Source organism: Pleurodeles waltl, chromosome 8 (assembly GCF_031143425.1).
Source record: "Pleurodeles waltl isolate 20211129_DDA chromosome 8, aPleWal1.hap1.20221129, whole genome shotgun sequence".
Lineage (NCBI taxonomy): Eukaryota > Metazoa > Chordata > Amphibia > Caudata > Salamandridae > Pleurodeles > Pleurodeles waltl.
In genome coordinates this window covers 820,199,414-820,219,529 of record NC_090447.1, presented here as the reverse complement: position 1 = coordinate 820,219,529, position 20,116 = coordinate 820,199,414, and the positions used below count along the sequence as shown (strand labels likewise).

The 20,116-nt window shown below is 44.1% G+C and overlaps 1 protein-coding gene across 2 annotated transcripts in view; it reads left to right on the top strand.

Annotated features, from left to right (window-relative positions):
* The window catches only part of LOC138250328 (arylsulfatase H-like), a 598,307-nt gene that overhangs the window by 448,275 nt on the left and 129,916 nt on the right, over positions 1–20,116 (top strand). For both annotated transcript variants that reach the window (XM_069205094.1, XM_069205093.1), the window contains exon 7: positions 17,807–17,943. In XM_069205094.1, the coding sequence (XP_069061195.1) occupies positions 17,807–17,943 (137 nt within the window). The remainder of the gene's footprint in view (positions 1–17,806; positions 17,944–20,116) is intronic.

Below are 20,116 nucleotides of genomic sequence, written 5' to 3'. Positions count from 1 at the left end.
TAAAAATATTGGGGTTGGAGTGCCTCAGAGCCTGCCCAACAAGGGACCTACCCTACCAAGTTTGACATGGCCTAGGGGAGCCCACACCCCCCCCAGACACTTCGTAAAGCATGCAGAGTCAGCTTAATGACACTGTACCCACCCCCTTGTGGCTGCTGTGATGGCCTCAAGCGACCATCCAACTCCGGATATGCACACCGCCAGGATCCGGAACATAATGGGATCATGGTACAATTGTCTCCCCTTCCACGTTGGGAGGCCAGCCCCAGCTGGGCCTCCGCCATCTTCTGGCTCCAGTGGCGCAGGTCATCCCATCTCCTGCGGCAGTGGGTGCTCCGTCTATGATAGACCCCCAGGGTCCGCACTTCCTTGGCAATGGCACGCAAAAAACCTGGGGTGTCTTTGAGGTGCCATGATGTGGTGTGAGTGATGTGTGAGGTGATGGTTGATGTGCTGTGTGGGGTGATGTGTTGGGGTGTGTGGTGTGATGTGCGTGGATGGTGTATGAGTGATGGTGTTGTGTGCCTCTGGATGCTAGTGTGGTCTTTGCATTTCTCTCTCTCTGCTTCTTCAAACTTTTTCGGTGTAAGGGGTTGTGGGTAATGTGGGTGTGTGTTTTATAGTGTTGTGGGTGTGGTGTGTGTATGTGTGTCAGGTGTGTGTATTTTGAATTGTCCAATGTGGTGTAGTTTTGTAAGTGTGTGTGTATTTTGAGTTCAGCGGTGTGTACCCCCAATGGATTACCGCGTTTGAAAGACCGTGGAGGTGATTTGTGGGTTGTGATACTGTGGGCGTATTCCTGTTGGCGTAACGGTGTGGGTTTTGCTATCGCCAGTGTATCACTGATCTTTGGTGTGGCGGACTTGTGTAGGTTTTTGTAGAGTGGCAGAATTCTCACTGTGGGTCATAATACCCGTTGCGGATTTCCACTGCGGATACGGTATATTTGCAGCCGTTGGCATGACAGTCAGCGGCATTCACCGCCAGGATTGTAATGAGGGCCTAATTGTTCTCCGAAAATGCAAATGCCTTGGTGAAATGTGGGAATGTCCCTGGCATGATGCAATAGTCCTGGGTTTGCTCAAGTTAGAGCTCATAGCGTTGTAATTTACTGACTGGACTTTTAGTGCCACACAGACTGAAAATAACAAAAGGAAGAGAGCAAGGGTGAGCTGGCCCTGGAAAAGCCCCCCTCTGCTGTTGGTTTATGTTTTTCCGAGGGAGCTGGTGGGGAGGAGTAACTGAACAAGCACCCATACTGTTGAGGTGAAACAGGCAAATGCCCAAAAAAAGTCTCTTCCAGAAGAAATAAACAGGACATAGCGTAATTACACAGTACTTTGTGCTGCTCCCAAAGTGAAAAAAGGCAGGACAAAGAGGCAGAACTGACCACTAGCAAGCAAGGATTTTTGAAGGACACTGCAACTAACAAATGAAAACGCTGGATCTCACTCTATAGCATACTAAAAGTATACAGCAGGCCGAACGCTACTGCTCAACCTAAAAAATACATAAATAAAAGGTGCGACAAATTACATCTAGTAGCAAACTGCAGCTGTCAAGAGGTCCTAGAAAGTTTAAATTGAAAAAGATGGACGGGGAGCAACGAAGGAGTGGGGGCGGTGGGTAGAGCATGTAAGTACTGCTGGAAAGTCCCAAATGAGGCAGAGAGGAGCAAGGAAGCATAGGAGAGGGGTTATAAAAATGGACGAGTGGATGGAAAGTGAGGAGGGAGCACAGGACAAGCTGGATGTGGGAAAGCATCATGGAAAAGGTGGATGAGTGTGGCTGAAGTGGGAAACAGCACACAAATGACAGTGGAAGAGAAGAAGCAAACTTAAGCACGCTAAAAAAAAATTGTGAGCAGAGGAAGCATACAAGTCATCAAATCAAAAGGGGTTACATAAAGAATCTATACTGAGTTGGAACAAGCTCAAGAAAAGGAAGGAAATCCATTGAGTACGAGACGGATAGGCACGATCACCAAGAAATGTAAACAATGATATGCAACGGAATGAAACAAAGCCAAGTGTAAGTATTGATCTTTTCCACATTAGGATTTTCAACAACAGACAGCTAAAGCTGTTTTTAGGCTCGACCTAAAAATAAGGGCAAACCAATAGACAGGCTACCAGCCCTGACTAAATTCTTCCAATGAGGCACCTTAGCCCCTCACTGATTCCTGCAGTTCTTATTTGGTGAGAAACTGCTCTCTAATTATGTTAACCCATGCTTTCTTCCATTAGGAATTTGGTATTTTTATCTAAAAGGCCCATATCTTATAAAAACTACCTTAAGACTTTAGATGCATCCAGTCATATCAATGAGATATTTTAGAGATCTGTAGTTAGAAGGCCATTTCATTCCGAGCAATTAAAATTCGCAGCGTACTTAATGTTAATATTTATATAATACATGGTATTCTTCAATCTCTGTGTAAAAACCCATCTCTGACTTCTTTATAATAGATTTAGGATTCACCAAGTTGCCTGTTCTTAATTATGTAATTCTAGAAAAGTTAGAATCTTTCTGCATCTTTCTGCACATTCCAAGCTATTGTGCCTCTTTTGAAAAACTGCATTGTGTTAAACTGATTCAAACATATTTTTGCAACACGTATCTAAGGGCTTTTTTGAGTTTTAACTTTTGCATTGGAGATTCTATTTTAATTCTTATTGTTTGCAAGCAGCATGCTCTCTTTTTCATATGAAAGAGCCATGCACCAATGATTTAAGTGGTTTGTGAGAAAGGTGATAGAGTGACCATGTATAATAAGGAATAAACTACCCCTGCTGTACATTATGAATACATTAACACAATCACCTCAGAGTTCAATAACCTTATAAAGACACTTGGTCATTGGCCTCATTACTCCATATGGTCATGGAACCGCTTGATGGCTTGCAAAAGCATTATAATGTATAGCAGGGGGTACCTTATCCCATATATTAAGATTTTTTAGCAACGTAATGAAAGCAACACTGTCTGAAAGTTCTGAAATATGATAATAGCAAGCAAAAATTATAAAGCATGTCATAATAACTTAAATAGTAAGAGACATTTTCACATGCAGAGTAATACTTTAGTAAATGATACAAAAGTATTCTAGATGAGTATTATTAAATCAATCCAGAGTAAAGGAAAATCAGATCTTATGACAAAAACCACAATAATAATCATTCAAAACTTGAAAAAAGTAAATAGAGAGAAAGATAAGAACAAAGAATGAGATAAGGTAAAGAAACGCAGAGGCATTCTAATACACATCAGTCTGTGTGCGAGTTCCAGCTGCTGACGTGTTTCTGGTGCGTGATCGTGTGGGAGTCGAGAGGCTGCACAGGACACCTACGGCAGGCAACCAGCACCTAGACAGAGCTCTGCAACCAGTCCCACAAGCCACTCCTGCAGTTGTGCTCACCTGAACTCACCAGGGCCCCCCAGCACGGCATGGTGAAAGTGGAAGGAAAGCCGGCCGTGTGGGGCCCATGAGATGTTCGGCACCAGCGTGCCAGAGTGCATTGTGCCACAGGTACATTGGCACTCTGCCTTGTTCCACATTCTATGCCAGCATCACACTAGGTGTCCCTTTGCGCTGCATTGCATCACTGGTACCCAGCCATGTATTGCCTTTCACACCAGCTGTAAGAGCCTTCCAAAGCCTTCCAAAGGCAAGCAAGGGTCCTACAGCGATAACTTGGCTGCATACCCTCCCCTGGGTGTGTGCACTCAGTTTTAAATATCCAATTTTGTGTAACTGAAGTACAACTGAAGTGCTTCTGTCCAGTGGAGAGCTGCAGAGGCAAAGAAAACCATGAAAAGGAAAGACTGGAAAGACTGAGGAGGTTCAAGACCCTACTCGGTGAAATCAGGATTGTAAGACTTTCAGAGTGGTAAAATGAAAGGGCAACAAGCTTTGTCCTTCTTTGTCACTACTCCAGAGACTGTACCCTAAAATGAGATCAGGAAGAATTAAGCCCTATGTGCAAGCTGGCCCTAAAAAAAAAGAAAGCGTGAGGCTGCGCATCCAGAGGTGCATACGCATAAAGAAACGAAAAGCGCCAAATGTCAAAAGATACCTCAAAACATGGAAGCCTCCATCAATTGAAGGGAGCAGTGGGAGTAAAGGGAAAAATCCCTGGAAGGGGCCCTATGTTGCTGGGCAGGAACAACTCAACTACAGCCTCCAAAATATCAGACATATTTACATCACTAACTGGTGGTGATGTAAAATGCCCTAATCGTAACAGCAGTAGGGTTAAGGATAGCCCTGCGGGGATAACCCAAAGCCAAGAGAATGTCCACGAAGAGAGTAAAATAAAATCCAACCTGGGTCCACAACCAATCCTTTTGTCTCCAACTGTTCTGCTTATAAAAAGAAAGCTCTCCACCTCAGGAAGATTCCAATCTGAGGGAGCTGTCCTGGGATGCCCCTGGTCACGCCTGGACCCCCATTCTCCAGCATCAAGAATTGGATGCCAATTGCAGTATAACTTCAGACCCAGAAGGCCCCCAATTTCCCATGAGCTTGTTTCCGGTATTTAGGTGAGCACCCGCCAGTTGTGTAACACATCCTGTTCTTGCTCACAGAACTAATAGATCAACTTCATCAAAAAGCAGATTGAAAGATTCACCTTAGGATCCTGGGAGAGCAGTGTACCGTAGAGCCCTGGACTCACATCCCTTTGGTGCGCCAGGGAGTGAGGACATAATGACACATCAATAGATTCTAACACACTTTTTGGGGCTATCTTAAACTCTATGCAAGCAATCATGATGGCGCTTAACCATCACGCTAACAAAATGGACGTCCAAGTAGACCTACTCAATACCCTGGCGGTGTTTGCTTACGGGATTGATGAAGAGCTAGAGAAACTAAGACCCATATTTATACTTTTTTAGCGCCGAATTTGAGTCCTTTTTTGACGCAAAAGCAGTGCAATCTTCGAAAATACAATTGTATTTTGGAAGTTTGTGTCGATTTTGCGTAAAAAAACAACGCAAATACGGCGCTAAAAAAGTATAAATATGGGCCTAAATGCTCCCACAATGTGAGTTCAATCAAAGAATGGCACAAACTTTACCATGTGCTTGTACAGTTACCCCAGTTTTAGAAGAAATTCTGGAAAAATAAAAGTTTCTGCAAAGCTAAACAACGGCAAATTCACTCTAAACAAACAGTCCAATGCCCCAGACAATATATCTGCTCTAGGAAGATCAGAAGAGTCAACACTAACAAGCGTTGAGAAGATGATGGGGGAACACCCCTTGCAAGGAGATAACCGGAGCCCCAGATTGTGTTGTGACAGAGAGTTCAATACAGACTCAAACACTGAAGTGCTGGCAATAGTTAACAAAATGGCACCTCCCTGTTTGACAAAGACGAAAGAAAGCATGCTAGAAAAGGTATAACCAGGGACACAAGATCTGCTTAAACGCATGTTCAATTAAAGGCACTCAGTGAACAGGATGAGATCCATGAGGAAAACACACAAACCCTGCCGGTAGATTCTGAGTCAGATGGCTCTGACCCGCATGAGAGGAGTGTGGAACTGCAGCCGCATACAGAGGAATGCAGTTAGTCAAAGGCGCCTGATGAAGTAGCGGGACCCTCTGTAGTCGATGGGGACAAAGGCCAGCAAAAGCCTGCTCCACATTCAAATATTGCGCCACACCACCAGTCAAGGATTATTAAAATCTTTTAGCAGCCAAAACTCACACTGCAGACAGAAGGAGGCAATCATAGCTACCCTATTGTTTCAACGTTGAGTCTTGATTCAGAAGTTATTCAAGAAGGAAGGAGGAATGTGTTTAGTACCCAAAATTCAGAGCCTAGAGGTGTCAAGTTACTCTGCCGTCAGTGCAGAATCCATGCTGAGGAAAATCCTGCCCTTGTCTCCCTGCCATCATGTACACAAGGAACAGAATGCATTGAAACCGATAGATTGAAAAAAAGAGCACCTCGATCCCTTGGAGCAGAACAGTAACAAGGCAAGTCTATTGTGGCTCCCAGAATTTAAATCTAGGGGAATCCAGGATACCTAAAATCAAGCAAACATTTTAAAATATATCAAGGGTGTTAGAAAGGGGTTTCTGGTTGACTAGGGTATGCACCTCACCCAGGCAGAACCTACCTACTCTAGTCAGGGCAAGGGAGTTACACGTCTAAGATAACCCCTGCTCACCCCCTTGGTAGCTTGGCACGAGCCGTCAGGCCTATCCCAGAGGCAATGTGTAAAGCGTTTGCACAACACACACAACACACGTGACGCAAAATGTACACCACAAAGCAAACACAACACTGAGCTATGTAAAAATAATCTGTATTGCACAAAACATAATTAGACCAACATTACGCGTAAGTAATACCCTGCTACCTTAGCTGTTGTCAGAATGTTACACAAGTTACTAATACTCTGCAAGAATATGCAGTTGTCACATTAGAACACTTAAGTACTCAGGATTCTGCAATAAGCAGTAGTCAGGAATTACAGTAAAATATATATGCACTTGTCATGAACAATTCCTAAATACCCATAAAAGGAACACTAGGGAATATCTCACAAGTCAAATAAATACATATCATCTAGACATGCCCATAAAAGGAACATTAGCGTATATATGTAGTGGTAGAAAAACAGGTAGGCAATCTAAAAACCTCCAAAAGTCGATATTAGGCTCCTGGAGCCCAGATCCCCTAGAAAGTACCTGATTTCTGTGGTAGAGGCACTCCCGTGCCTAGAAGATGGACAATGGGGCCCCGGCGCTCCTATGCGCAATACGGGGGCCTCTGAGGTCTCTTGGTAGAGAGGGGCGGTCTGCACCCCCTCTACAATGAAAATAACGTGCCACGGGCCCCTCTGGGGACCCGTGATCCTTGTGGGCCCCCCTGGCCTCTAATGGCCCTCTCCGAAGGGGGGGGCCCAATGCACCAAAGATGCCAGTAGTAGGGGCGATCGCACCCCTAGCGCAGTGACTGGGGGAAAGGGGATTCCCTTTTCTCCTCATGTCCTGCTTAGAAGGGGGGCAGCCGCCCTTGTCCGTGGTGCAGCTGCCCCAAAGGAGGTAACGGGAGCAGGGGCCTCCGTTGAGTCTCCTCACCTGCTTCCAACGGCGGCCGCACCCGGTCCGGTGCGCGAGCCGCTCGGCTGCCTTCCCTCGTCCGCGAGGGAGGAAGCGTAGAGATGGTTGCTGCTGTGTGCCTGCGGCGGTGAATCCTGCAGACAAGAAGGTGCCTGGAAGTGCACCTGGGCATCAAGAGGGGCGCTCTGTCAGCGCTCAGAATTATGCTGAAGGGAGTGTTGCAGGGGTCAGGAGCCACAGCACCCTGCCCTTGGGAACAGCAAGGCAAGAAGAAGCACAGGGCTGGTGGGCCCAGCTACAGGCCAGCACAAGGGGTGCAGATGGTGGCAGTTCCTCCTAGTGACCAGGCAGGTCACAGGTCAACACAGCAGCAGCAGTCCAATGTGGTTTCCTGGTGAGTCCATTCATCAGCGTTCTGTGTTCAGTTTCAAGTTCCAAGAATGTTCAAATTGTGGGGAAAATTCCCCTGCACGTATACTGGGTTTACAGGGTGTTTTCCAATGGTGGGGAGAGGAGGTTTCAGCCAGCTACAATTGGTTCTGGGAGTGTCCCCTCTCTCCTTTCAGCACAGGCTCCAAACATCTGTGGGGAGTGAATAACCCTATTGTGTGAGGCCAGGGCACATCCTTTACAAATGCAGGTGTGCCCCGCCTCTCCCTTCTCTCAGCCCAATTTGTAGATGCACCTCTGTGACACCTCCACCCTCCCTGTGTTCAGGCTGTCTGAGAAGTATTCACTAAGCCCCAACTGTCAGTCTGCCCAGACGTGGATTGGAGACAAGATGCAAAACCCCAAAGTCATAAGCACGATAAATGCACACTTTCTAGAAGTGGCATTTCTGTGATAGTAATAAAAAATACACCTACAAAAGTAAGCAGCATTTCTCACCACTATCACAACCATACCGAACATGCCTACGCTACCCCTCATAAATCAGACAATACCCCTTACACATAAGGCAGGGCATTTCCAATGCAATCCTAAGAAGAGGCAGCACTCACAGCAGTGAGACACCAGTTAGGCTGTTTATCACTACCAGGACAGGCCACGCAACATGGCAAATATCCTTCCTTCTACATACATGGCACCCTGCCCAAAGGGCTAGCTAGGGCGTACCTTAGGGGTGACTTACATGTAGTAAAAGGGGAGTCCTGGGCCTGGCAAGTACATTTAGATGTCAGGTCCCTGTTGCAGGAAACTGCGCACACAGGCTCTGCGCTAGCAGGCCTTAGATAGGTTTGACAGACTACTTCAGTGGGTGGCGCAAGCAGCGCTGCAGGCCCACTGGTAGCATTTAATTTACAGGCCCTGGGTGCAGGGATACCACTTTACAAGGGACTTATAGGTAAATTAAATATGCCAATTAGGTATAATCCAATCATACCAATTTTGTAAGGGAGAGCACATGCACTTTAGCACTGGTTAGCAGTGAAAAAGTGCTCAGAGTCAAAACGTCAGCCAACAAAGGTCAGAAAAATAAGGAGGCAAAAAGCAAAAAGTCTGGGGAGTGACCCTGTAAAAGGGCCAGGTCCAACAAAGGGCCTTTAGGGACTGGTACAGGTGGAGACACCAGACATTTTCTCCATCAAATTCTTACCCACTCGAGGCAAACCGGCATTAGAACCCACCCTGGTTAGGTTGACCTCCTCCTGCCTTCAGACAAAAGTACTAGCAAATAAATATCTTTTGAAAAGTTGGGACATAAAGGTAACAAGATTTCGAGAGAATTGCTACCCCCTTTACTACTACAGCAAGGCCGTTCAACAAAGGGGAAAGGAACAACAACCTCAATATTGCAAAGTTCAGTGGGTTGATTACCCCCTCCTTGGCTCCTCAGGCTAATGATCAAAGCAACAACTGACCAAACGGCTGCAGCACAAAGAAGTAGTGTAATTAGCAAAGTAATATTGCTAGCTGGAGCTTGCTCCCATCAGCCTTAACAATGGAACACCCCAAGGACTGAAAATTGAAGCAACCCATGACATGCATAATGGAATAGGGTGACATAAGTATATACTCCTGGAATTTGGGACAACTATCTGTGAAAATTGAGGGTGTACCCCTAATGCAATGTCTGAAAAACTGTGATATAACAGTGTTCCAATAGACATGGGCGCTATCCAGTATACCATTAATAGGGTTCATAGAATACAGCAGGTTTGCTCATAAAAGCAGCTGCTTTGGGAGAGCAAAAGATGGACTAGCTGTTTTTGTGAGCTTCAGTCTAACTCCAAAGAAGGTCACAGTGATGGATTCAGGAATTATGGGTATTGGCTTTACACTTGGATGGGTGGACCAGCATTTGATAAATCCCCTGATTCTAGTTAACATCTTTGTTAACCCAAGAGAAAAATCTACAGTAGTGGGCAAGTTAATCAGCCACCTATTGGAGTCAAAAATGGACTATGGGCCTGATTACAACTTTGGAGGAGGTGTTAATCTGTCCCAAATGTGACGGATATACCACAAGACGTATTATGAGTTCCATAGGATATAGTGGACTCGTAATACAGCTGGTGGTATATCAGTCACTTTTGGGACGGATTAACACCTTCCTCCAAAGTTGTAATCAGGCCCTATATGTCAGCTAACCTACTAATTACTGGAGATTTTAGCTCAAACCTATTTCAGCTCCCAGACGAGGATCTTGATGATGTGTGAGGTGCCGTGCAGACCAAAGCCATACACACTACAGGCGACAAGACAAGATAGGGAAAAAACTGTTGGGAGCTTGTGAAACGGCTGGCCTAACAGCACTTCCCAGGAGATATTCCACCAACATGCACCAGGGCTTTGGGCAAGAACGGTCTTGTACCTAGATTACTCCATTGCAAACCATAGTATCTACAGTCAAGTGATAGATTTTAAAATCAGTCACCGTACTGAGAGTGATCATCAACCGCAACATATCTGGATAAGAGCCAATCTGAGTAGACTTGTCCAGCCAGAATCCTGCCAGGCGATGCCCACACCAAAACTATAAAACCTCTCAAGTGGAATGTAGATAATGTCCACTAAAAGGTGGCTGTTGCAGTAGAGATTCCTCAATCGGCAGTTGCGACATTCCCAGCAGAACGTTGCCTTACTAAAAGAACTATATGATGATCAGAGAAGGGTTAAAAGAGAGGTTTGTTCTCTTGAGAAAAATAGGGATAAAATTCTATGGGTCTGGCTAAATTAATTAAAAACAAAATGACTCAAAGAGGTTCTGGAAGCTAATTAATACCATTTATAAAGGCTCATGGGCAGAAAACAATGTGAACACAACTGAGGATGCCTGGGTGGAGCAACTGAAGTCACATTTCTCAGTTAGCACAGACAATTCAAGCGCTATAGTGCCATCCTCAGAGAAATCCCCCAGGGAAAGCAATATTTTAATTGAAACTGATCCACTGGAATATATCAGATCATCCGTAATTAAGGTTACAGAGGACTTGCGTTTCAACTGTGCGCCTTGCCCAAATGGTATTCCTCAAGCCCTTTTAAAATAAAACATAACATAACAACCTGAGTGAATTATACGGCTGTGATGTTCAACACCATATTGGCCACTGGGAGTATACCTAAATGTTGGCAAGGTTCAATTATTCAGCCGATTTCTAAAAATAGGATAGCATTACCCCCAAGGAGCCATCATTTGATAGTGTTGTTAGATGTGGACTTTAAGGACTTTTCAGCCCACTTGCTACAAGACCTGGCTGAGTGGGCACTAGAAGCTGAAAGACTGCCCCTGAATTGGACAGGATTCACAAAGAATCAAACAACCTTGTCCAATCTGATGGCAGTAGGCCTGATCATGAAAAGAGCAAGTGATATTTGCTTTGCACTGTTAATGTGTTTTGTGGACTTCAGGGTGGCCTTTGATCGTGTCCCCACATTTTGGGAAAAACTGCAGCACTGCGGGATTCCCCAAAACTTTCTGAAGGCAATAAGGCTATCAAATGCGAAGACAATGGTCAGGATCAAAGTTAAGGGCAGGAGTTACTTGTCTAGGGAAGTGGGTATATCAGTAACCCTGATACAGGGGTGTGTGCTTGCGATGTTCTGCTTTAACCTGTACATTTCAGATCACTCACCTGCCTTCGATAAGCTGATGTCCCATGCCTGAGTCTCAGTGCTCTGCCCATATCGAGCATTCCTTATGCAGATGATCTGCTTCTACTAAGTAACACATGAGTAGGGTTACAAAAAATGAATAATCGTCATGAAGAGTACACCAACAACAATCTTCTAGAGATCAGTCTTAAGAAGACAGAAGTGTTCTTCAACAGGTGCAGTATCAAGCAGAACAAATGGCAGCGTAGAGGGTCCTCGAAAGAAGAAACAACTACATACACATATCTGGGTGTTAAACTGGATTTGAGGGCCTCCTATGTGTCACAAAAGGGAGCCATTAAACGGAAGGCAACTGCCCTAAACTGCCTTCCTAACTCTATTGAAAAGCCTCTGGTGTTGTAAACTCAAGCCAATTATTACGGTGACTACATCAAAATTGACTCCGGCTCTATCATATGAAAGTGAGATAATGCTTGGTCATGATGCAAACCACCTGGATAAGCTTATAAAACAGCCTTACAAACAATTGTTTCTGCTCCTGAAGTCAGCTTCGCCCGTCCAAGTCAGACTCAAATTTTCCCTGGTTAAGCAATCTCTAGCCAGTCAGGAGGCCTACATAAAATGCTGTCACAAAATGAGGAAGATCCCTAAATATTCTATGGCTCATTGTGTATGGTCTTAAATTAACGTACAAAGAGGGAAAGCTTGTTTTTAAAGGTATTTGCAGGACAGTATTGAGAGCCTTGGCCTCAGTGAATTATGGCATTTGGATTAAAGATAGCAAGTTTTCAAGAAAACTGTGAATAATTGTATCTGGCTGAAAAGACTGTTGGAGGACAAAATAACGCTAGTCAAGCAAGTGTATTGGTGGCTGGTGTTAAATTCCTATGATATCTAACATGAACAGCCCTATTTCGAGGCTGTCTACTTTGTTAACATCAAGAGGAAATGGATGGTGATGAGATTAGGGCAGCGTCCAACCCTGGATTACATGCCTAAGTGGCAGGTGGAGGGACAGTTAGAGGACAGGAGGTGCCGTTAATGCCGTCTGGCAAAGGAAACATTGTTGCAAGTCCTCTGTCTTTGCCCACACCTACTTGTACATCGAAGGGCCCTGCTGCATAACAAATGTATTTCCTTATTGAGAGGATTTGGATGCACTATATGGTATGACTAAGAAGTCATACCATGCAGTACACTAGCAAATAATATCTTGGGTCCATTCAGGTATGTTTATTTAACTTAAATTCAACTATGGGTAACTGTGGCTGCGAGAAGTTAGGCTTAGCAAAGGAAAAATGTGTAACGCATTTAACAGCATTAAATAACAGAGTAAGAAAGGCATACGACTTCAAATAAACAAGACACCAAGTTATACAAATAGAGCAAATTTTTCTAAACGTTTAGAGACCTTAATCATCAAAATCCACCAGAGGGTTCCAGAGATACAGATTATAGAAAGAATAAATAACTTTTATATCAACTGCAAACAAGCATTGGCCAATAAAAAGTTTGGAAACTTTTGAAAAGTTTGGAATAGTTAGTTTGACATCTCCAGCCTGAACTGGGTGACCAAGTTTGGCAGGACAGAGATCTAGTGGGGCAGAAAGGGTATGTTGGACAGTTACCTGGCCACCAGAGCATTTTAGGGCAAGATCCAAACTTACAGGATGACTGCCATAAATGACAATGGAGTGGGCTGAATGGTTAGGGAAGCAGGCTGAAGATGCCCAAGGATGCTCCTGATCCTGGACGGTCAATGGGGGTGAAGTCTGATTGAATCCTCAGTTCACAGGTGAGTGGGAGCGACTGTGTCCAAGGATCTCAGGGTCCCATGAAGTCCCCTGTGCAAGGGTGCAAGGGCTGCCAATGCAGACCTTGTACTTGTGCAACACAGCGGTCACAGTGCAATCTTTTGGTGGGGGCTAGTTTCTCTCTTGGTTGATGAATCCAGTCACAACCAACACCCATGGGTTCAACACCTTTTGGCCATCTCCGACTTGTACCTTTCTAAAAGTTGCTTACATTTAATAATGATGTTAATTTCGACCTGTCCATCACATTGCATTTGATGCCATGATTAATTTGATACCTTACATGACCAAGGGTCTGATTTAGATCCTCACAGTATTACCACCAAGCTGGGTTGGTGGCGGACCCAAGAAGACCGACACATCAACGGTGTTCTACCCACCCTATTTAGATGCTACAGCTCTGCAAGCGGAGGACCGGCGACAGATTGCTGAAGGATGAAGAAAGAGGTGGGACCCAATGGACCTTGTACAATGGCAGGGACTATGGAATAGAGATAAGTGACGCACACACACTTTCTCTTAGTCCTGTGTCCCCCTGCACTACACACTGCACAATACACTACATACACACCCTCATCCGTTACAGTTCCAAAAAGACACAACCATACATGCCGAAAACACACATTGACATACATCCATGACAGAATACACACATTGACACTGCACCCACTCACTACACAACCACAACAACCAACACAACTACATACTCAGCTACCCAAGTACACTCACACACAAGCACAACTACACACATAATGACAAGGTTCACCACACAACAATAAAACTCACCTGAATGTGTCACACTGCAACACAACATACACAACAACATGGATCTCACATGCAAGTGGCACACCTACAGATACAACCACATCACGCACTCTAGCTTCCTCCACCTCAACCAGCCAATCCACACACTCACATACACGTACTGACTAACATACACAGCAGATAGCACAAACCTGACTGTACAGTTCCCGTTGCAATGTTCACACATGAACACCATTGTCAAGTGTGAGGATACCGTCATTGTGGTGCCAACATTTATGTGGCAATGAATGATGACACCACAATGAGAGTTGTGTATATTTGCGATATGCGCGTTGTGCTAGAATTTCCCCAGCCATGTGTGACATGATTGTATCCCCTACATATGTAGGTCACAGTGATTTAAAAAAATTACTGTGACATGTATGTGCCTGCAGTGGTCCCAACCTCCCGTGCAGTGCCCACCCAACGTACCCTGGCAATGCAGCATCCATACCTTCGAGTCCGGCGATGGGGGGGTCATGTTTCCTCCATGGGATGATGGCAAGTGGTGTCCAGTCGTGGACAGAGGTGGAATGAGGAAAAAAGGTGAATTTTCACCCCCTTTCCTCCCTAATCCACCAACTCAGAAGTGGAGGTCAGATTGCTACTTTTTGCTAGAGGTAAGGCACATCCAAATCTGCACGGGGAAAGGGTGGTCTGGGCTCTCGCCGGCAGCTACTTTTCCCTCTACAGCCATTGACCCGGGCGTTGTTTCCTGGGTGGAGGCTGCAGTTTGAATACAGGGTTTTAGCTATGGGACTGCCAACATCTCAATACAGCCTGCGAACCATCACAGCAGCTGACAGGTTTGCAGTCGAAAAGTCAATGGCACGACCGTTACTGCAAACATCTAAATCAGGCCCCTGGTTTTGTAGTCCCAGTCAAAAGTTAGTTTGATTGGGATGCCACCCGGTAACCCTGTGTTAGCCAATGGGTCTACCAAATTTGCCCACAGCAAAACAACAATTTGGAAGTGTTGCTGTTAGGACATATTGGAAAACATATGTCTTACTTAACAAAATACAGCTGCCTGCCATAGGACTCCATTGGCCTACCTCAACCAAGGGATAAGGTGACTTTGCCATTGGTTTGAATTGCAAAGTCGAACTGGCAGTCAAAACACTATCCTTCTAATCTGCAGTGGCAAGCTAGGAGCCATTGTGTACCTTATCACAAGAATGGTGGCACTAACAGTGCTGCATCCCTCCCTGGACACTCTGGGGCTTATTTACAAGGAGCTTGCACTGCAGTTGCATAAATGTTTTGACGAATCATCAGTGCACTCTCTGGTCCATATTGCCCCATGTTTACAGTGAGACACATTAGGCCCATGCATCAATTTTTATATGCCTGCATGAAATAATACCTGCAGTGGAACCAGCTGTGCCACACAGTTTATAATCAGTGGTGTAACAAACACCCCCACAGCCCCCCAGTGTGGGGGGCCTCCCGAACTCCAGGTGACCCACTCAGCACAGTACACTGTGCATGGGCAGCAGGCCCCTTACTGGGTCCAAGGGGGGGGGTGGCACCCTCCAGGTACTTTGCAGGCCCCCCCCTCTTGTTTCATCATACCACTGTTTATAATGTATGCAGGGTAGGTGTTCCCTCGTAAAAACCCACTTAAAAGTGACACAGTGGTATTTACCAGTTTTTCAATGTGTGATGCATCTTTAAGATGCTTCATACTAAGCCTGGAATGCGTCGAAATTCCTACACCTCTTCAACCCAGGTGTAGGAAATGACGCAGTGGCTTTTCAATAGGAATCTGACCAGCTAAAGTCACTTTACATACTGGAATAAGTTATTAAATCACATCCCCGAACTATGGTAGGTCTACACATATAACAATCACGTTGTAGGACCCCTTGATCAACCTAGGACAATGCACCTATTATATTGTCATCCACTGCAGCACGGCAATGTGATGTTGTGTACTCCATGTAAGGGACAGGCCAGGATTGTCACTTCTCCATAGAGGAATAGGACCACAAGTCCAGCCAAGCGTAGTCCAGAGCACAACAAGTAAGTAGACACATAAGGTAGTTAATACATTTATTGTCACTTAACACTACAACATACACTTGAATTCACTCACATTGCACTGTCACTCACTGTGTCTTACAAACTCAGGTTTCTACGTACACATAAGTAGACTATGCCCACTGTAATGTGACACCTAGCCATACTGCATATGTTTAAATTCAGGAGCAGTGTAAGAGTATACAAGGTGTTATTGCACCATTTTACAGTCTTTAACATTGGTCCCCACACAACGGGCTATTTGTGTCACTCAGAACTTTACGCATTGCCTCTGATTTTTGACACATTGCTGCAGTTGCGCCAGTTCTAAGGCCAACATCAGCAATGTGCCACTTTTGAGGCTGAATCATTGCAACAGAGTTCCCACTGAAATGTCAGAATTTCGGACGCATACTTGGGTCCTTATGCATGGTGCTTCGTATTGCAAGTACAACACATCCATGGCATTGTAACCGGCACTGGCACAGCACAAGAAATGTTGATGCATTGCTACCGCAACACAGCGATGCGTCAGTGTTTGTAAATGAGGCCCTCTGTCTTACATGCCCTTGGTACCCTGGGTATCGTATACTGGGGACTTAACAGTTAGTCAGGCCTTGCCAATTAGTTGTATCCAACTCAACATGAAATTTCTATAGGGTTAAAACATTGGCACTGAGATCTGGTTAACAGGCTTACAAAGCACTCTCGAAGTCAAAATACCAGCAGCTAGTAGTTCAAATAAATGGGGGCAAATAGTGGGGGAAACCTGCAAAAAGCCTGTTTCCTTACACTTACAGGCCCGCGGTTGTGGAGTCTCAAAATTCTCAAAACATTATGTTGAATATTTGACAAGTGCAGTTTCTTGACATTTTTAAAAGCCTGGTTAGGGCAAAGGACTACCTTAAACGGGGCCTATGAACCCCTTATGATAGTTATGATGCAAGTGTATTGGCGTGGATATTCATAGAGGGCTCATGAAAGGCAGGCTGATAGAGGGTGCATTAGGCATGAGAGTGAGAGTAACATTGTGCCCTCTAAACTGTCTGAGGAGGCCAAAGAATCACAGGGGCGTTTAAAAAATCCACATCCCTCTTAGACCTTATAAGCCGAAGGACCCTGATAACTGTTATTGATACCTGTTTTATGGTCAGATCATGAAGTAAAAGAGAAGTGATTTGGTTGCACCTCGCACCTCTCCATGCACTTTATAGTACAACACACTTGTAGTTATAATTCAGGTTTCTAATACTTGCTGCTATGACAGATAGAGATATCCCTATGGCGCTATGCTCCTTTTCCTCTGTTTTCAGCGCTAATATGAGGTTTTTATCTCCTGTTCGAAGGCACTTTCAGATTGTGCTGCTGAGCTGTTGTGATGCTCTTTATTAGTCTGCGATCCAGCCTGGTTATGTTAGTTCTTATTAGGTTTTCAAAATGATATGGTTCTGTTGTTTAGACGGGAGGCGAGTGGCGCCCTGTGCATATCTATTGTTACACTGGGGGAAGCAAATTAACATTTTTTATGCTAAGGCTCAGAGCCTTTTGTTCATCATCTGCTGCCATGTTCCGACAGATGTGCTTTAGCATGTGCTTTTATCGTTCTCTTATATCTGCTAATGAATGGTTTTGCTAATTTGTCTGATTGTTTTTTATGTGTATGTTTTTAGTAACTAATAAACTGACACATCCGTTTAAGAAACGGTATCTACACGTGAAAAGAGAATATGTCATTGTTCATATGAAAAACTATAGGTTGTTTAATAAATAACAGTATATAAAATGTGGTTGCGCAGTTGTAGTTGGTTAAGATAGAAGACCCGCTTCTTACTATCAAAGAAACAGTCCAACCTTAACTTTTACCATACTAATGAGTGCTGCAAACATGGGACAATCAATAAATTATTCATATGCTAGAAATGCTAATTTTCTTTATCCACATCAGCTTTTTGTTAACTGAAGAAATGGGTTACTTCAGGGAGTAAACAAGTGACATTTGCAGGCGATAACAGAAAATGTATTTTTTCCAGAAACCGGAAAGGTCCTTTTCTGCTCTTTGTCTCATTTCTGCATGTACATACTCCACTTGTTACCACAGAGAAGTTTATTGGGACGAGCAAACATGGACTTTATGGTGACAATGTAGAGGAAATGGATTGGATGGTAGGTAAGTCTTACATTTTCAACTTTTTTTCTTCTTGGTCCACCATTCAAGGTGTCTCTCGTCCATGTTCAATGATGATTTTTTTTTTATTGTCCGCTTGAGCTACCCTTTTCAATTTTTATGAAACACTTATTTTTCAACATGTATTTTTATTTTCCAGGAATTCTGTTTACTTCTGCACGTATTTTTGGCCTTTGTTGCACTTTAGGTCTTTAGTTTCACTCTCTTATCTTTTTACTGGTTTTAAAATAGAAAAAGGTGCAATTGCTCCTACTACTGCATGAATACATTTGCAGGTTATTGTGGTTTTATGGAAAACACAACATCAATTGATTTTTTTAAAACAATTTACCAGAATTCCTTATTTTCTTCAGAATATTTTAATTTAATCAATTTTAGTTGGACATGTCATTTGCCATTTTCCACCGGAAACCGAGCCTAGAACCCCTGAAACCACTTGAGAATTTTTATATGACTCGTTCTTTGAATTTAAATTAAGGAAAGTGGGCTTATTTTTATCAGTAATGTCAATAATTGATCAGATCTTGATATTTTTTTCGTGCAACAAGCAAAATGGAACATAAAATATTAGGAACTGCATTAATCGTATCAGAGATATTTAAAAGATTATTACCAGTATTTCTTTTCATATTGTTTGTTAAAAAAATAGAGAAATCATAAAACTATTGATTGTTCTTTGGGGTGGGTAGCTGCCCACCTCAAGCAGTGATAACATTTCTTGACTTGGTGAACCTTCAAAGTCACTGTATTGACCTGAGCTTAATACCTTGGTAGCTATGGGACAGAGAAAACAGGCTTAATTTAGGACAATATGTAAAAAAATGTATGCAGTACCAAACTAGTAATAGAGTCAAAACAGCAAGCAATAAAAATCCCAAAACGGACTAGACAATTAGACTAAAGCCAGCAACGCAGCCTTGGCACAAATTGGGGGTGGGGGGATCACACAAAAGATGGTAATTTCTTACAGAAACACATCCTGATAATTCTCCCATCTCTTTTTTCTATATTTCAGTAGGTAATATGTCCTCAGGTAATGATATTGAAACACCTTTTTAAAATAAAAAAACTCTCACTGGCCACATATTCTTGAAAGTAAAGTCTTTGCAGAAGGACACCCTCTCTAAAGACTAGGCAGAGGCATAGCAAGGTTGCTTTGGGCTATAATGCAAGGAAGGAAAATTCCCTCCCATTCATTGGTTTCATAGTAAAAAACAGCTTTAACTTGGGGTCCTCAGACTTCCGAGCTACTGTGCATGCTGCTATATTGATAGCTTCACTCCTCACTTTAGAGGCACATATTTGGCTTCTGCTCAAGATACAGAGAATGGACTTAAAAGTATATTTTCCAGCCCTCAAGATAATTCTATACCTAATCATTTACTATCTCCATTATCAACTTAAAGTTTTTAAAACAAATAAAGAAAAGTAACACATTCTGAGATTAATATATATTTGAACTGTGACGTTAACAAGTTTTTTTTATTTGAGAAAAAACACTATTAGGTCCAATTTCGATCAAATGAAAGAATTTTACTTAAAAGGAGCTGATTTTGGAACTGAAACCAGTTTACTATGCCTCTGACATTTCGTGGCCAGAAGGTAGCCTGAGTGTAACTTTGAATTTTTGGGGCTTTGCTTTTTGTTACCCCATTGAGTTCGGCTGTGAGGGGTGTCATAGTGGCATTTTCCAAACAGCATAATCAGCTTTATTTTTCTTGCGAACTGCAGATAATTATTTCAATCCATAGAGAAAAAATGCTTTGTAGTCATGTAACGCTGAGAATCCTGAACCCTGTAGATTTGTAGTCCAAAAAAGTAAAAGTGATCAGATAAAAGAATAAGGTGGTCATTCTGACCCTGGCGGTCTTTGACCGCCAGGGCGGAGGACCGCGGGAGCACCGCCGACAGGCCGGCGGTGCTCCAATGGGGATTCCGACCGCGGCGGTAAAGCCGCGGTCGGACCGGCACCACTGGCGGGGTCCCGCCAGTGTACCGCCGCCCCATTGAATCCTCCGCGGCGGCGCAGCTTGCTGCACCGCCGCGGGGATTCCGACCCCCCCTACCGCCATCCAGATCCCGGCGGTCGGACCGCCGAGATCCGGATGGCGGTAGGGGGGGTCGCGGGGCCCCTGGGGGCCCCTGCAGTGCCCAT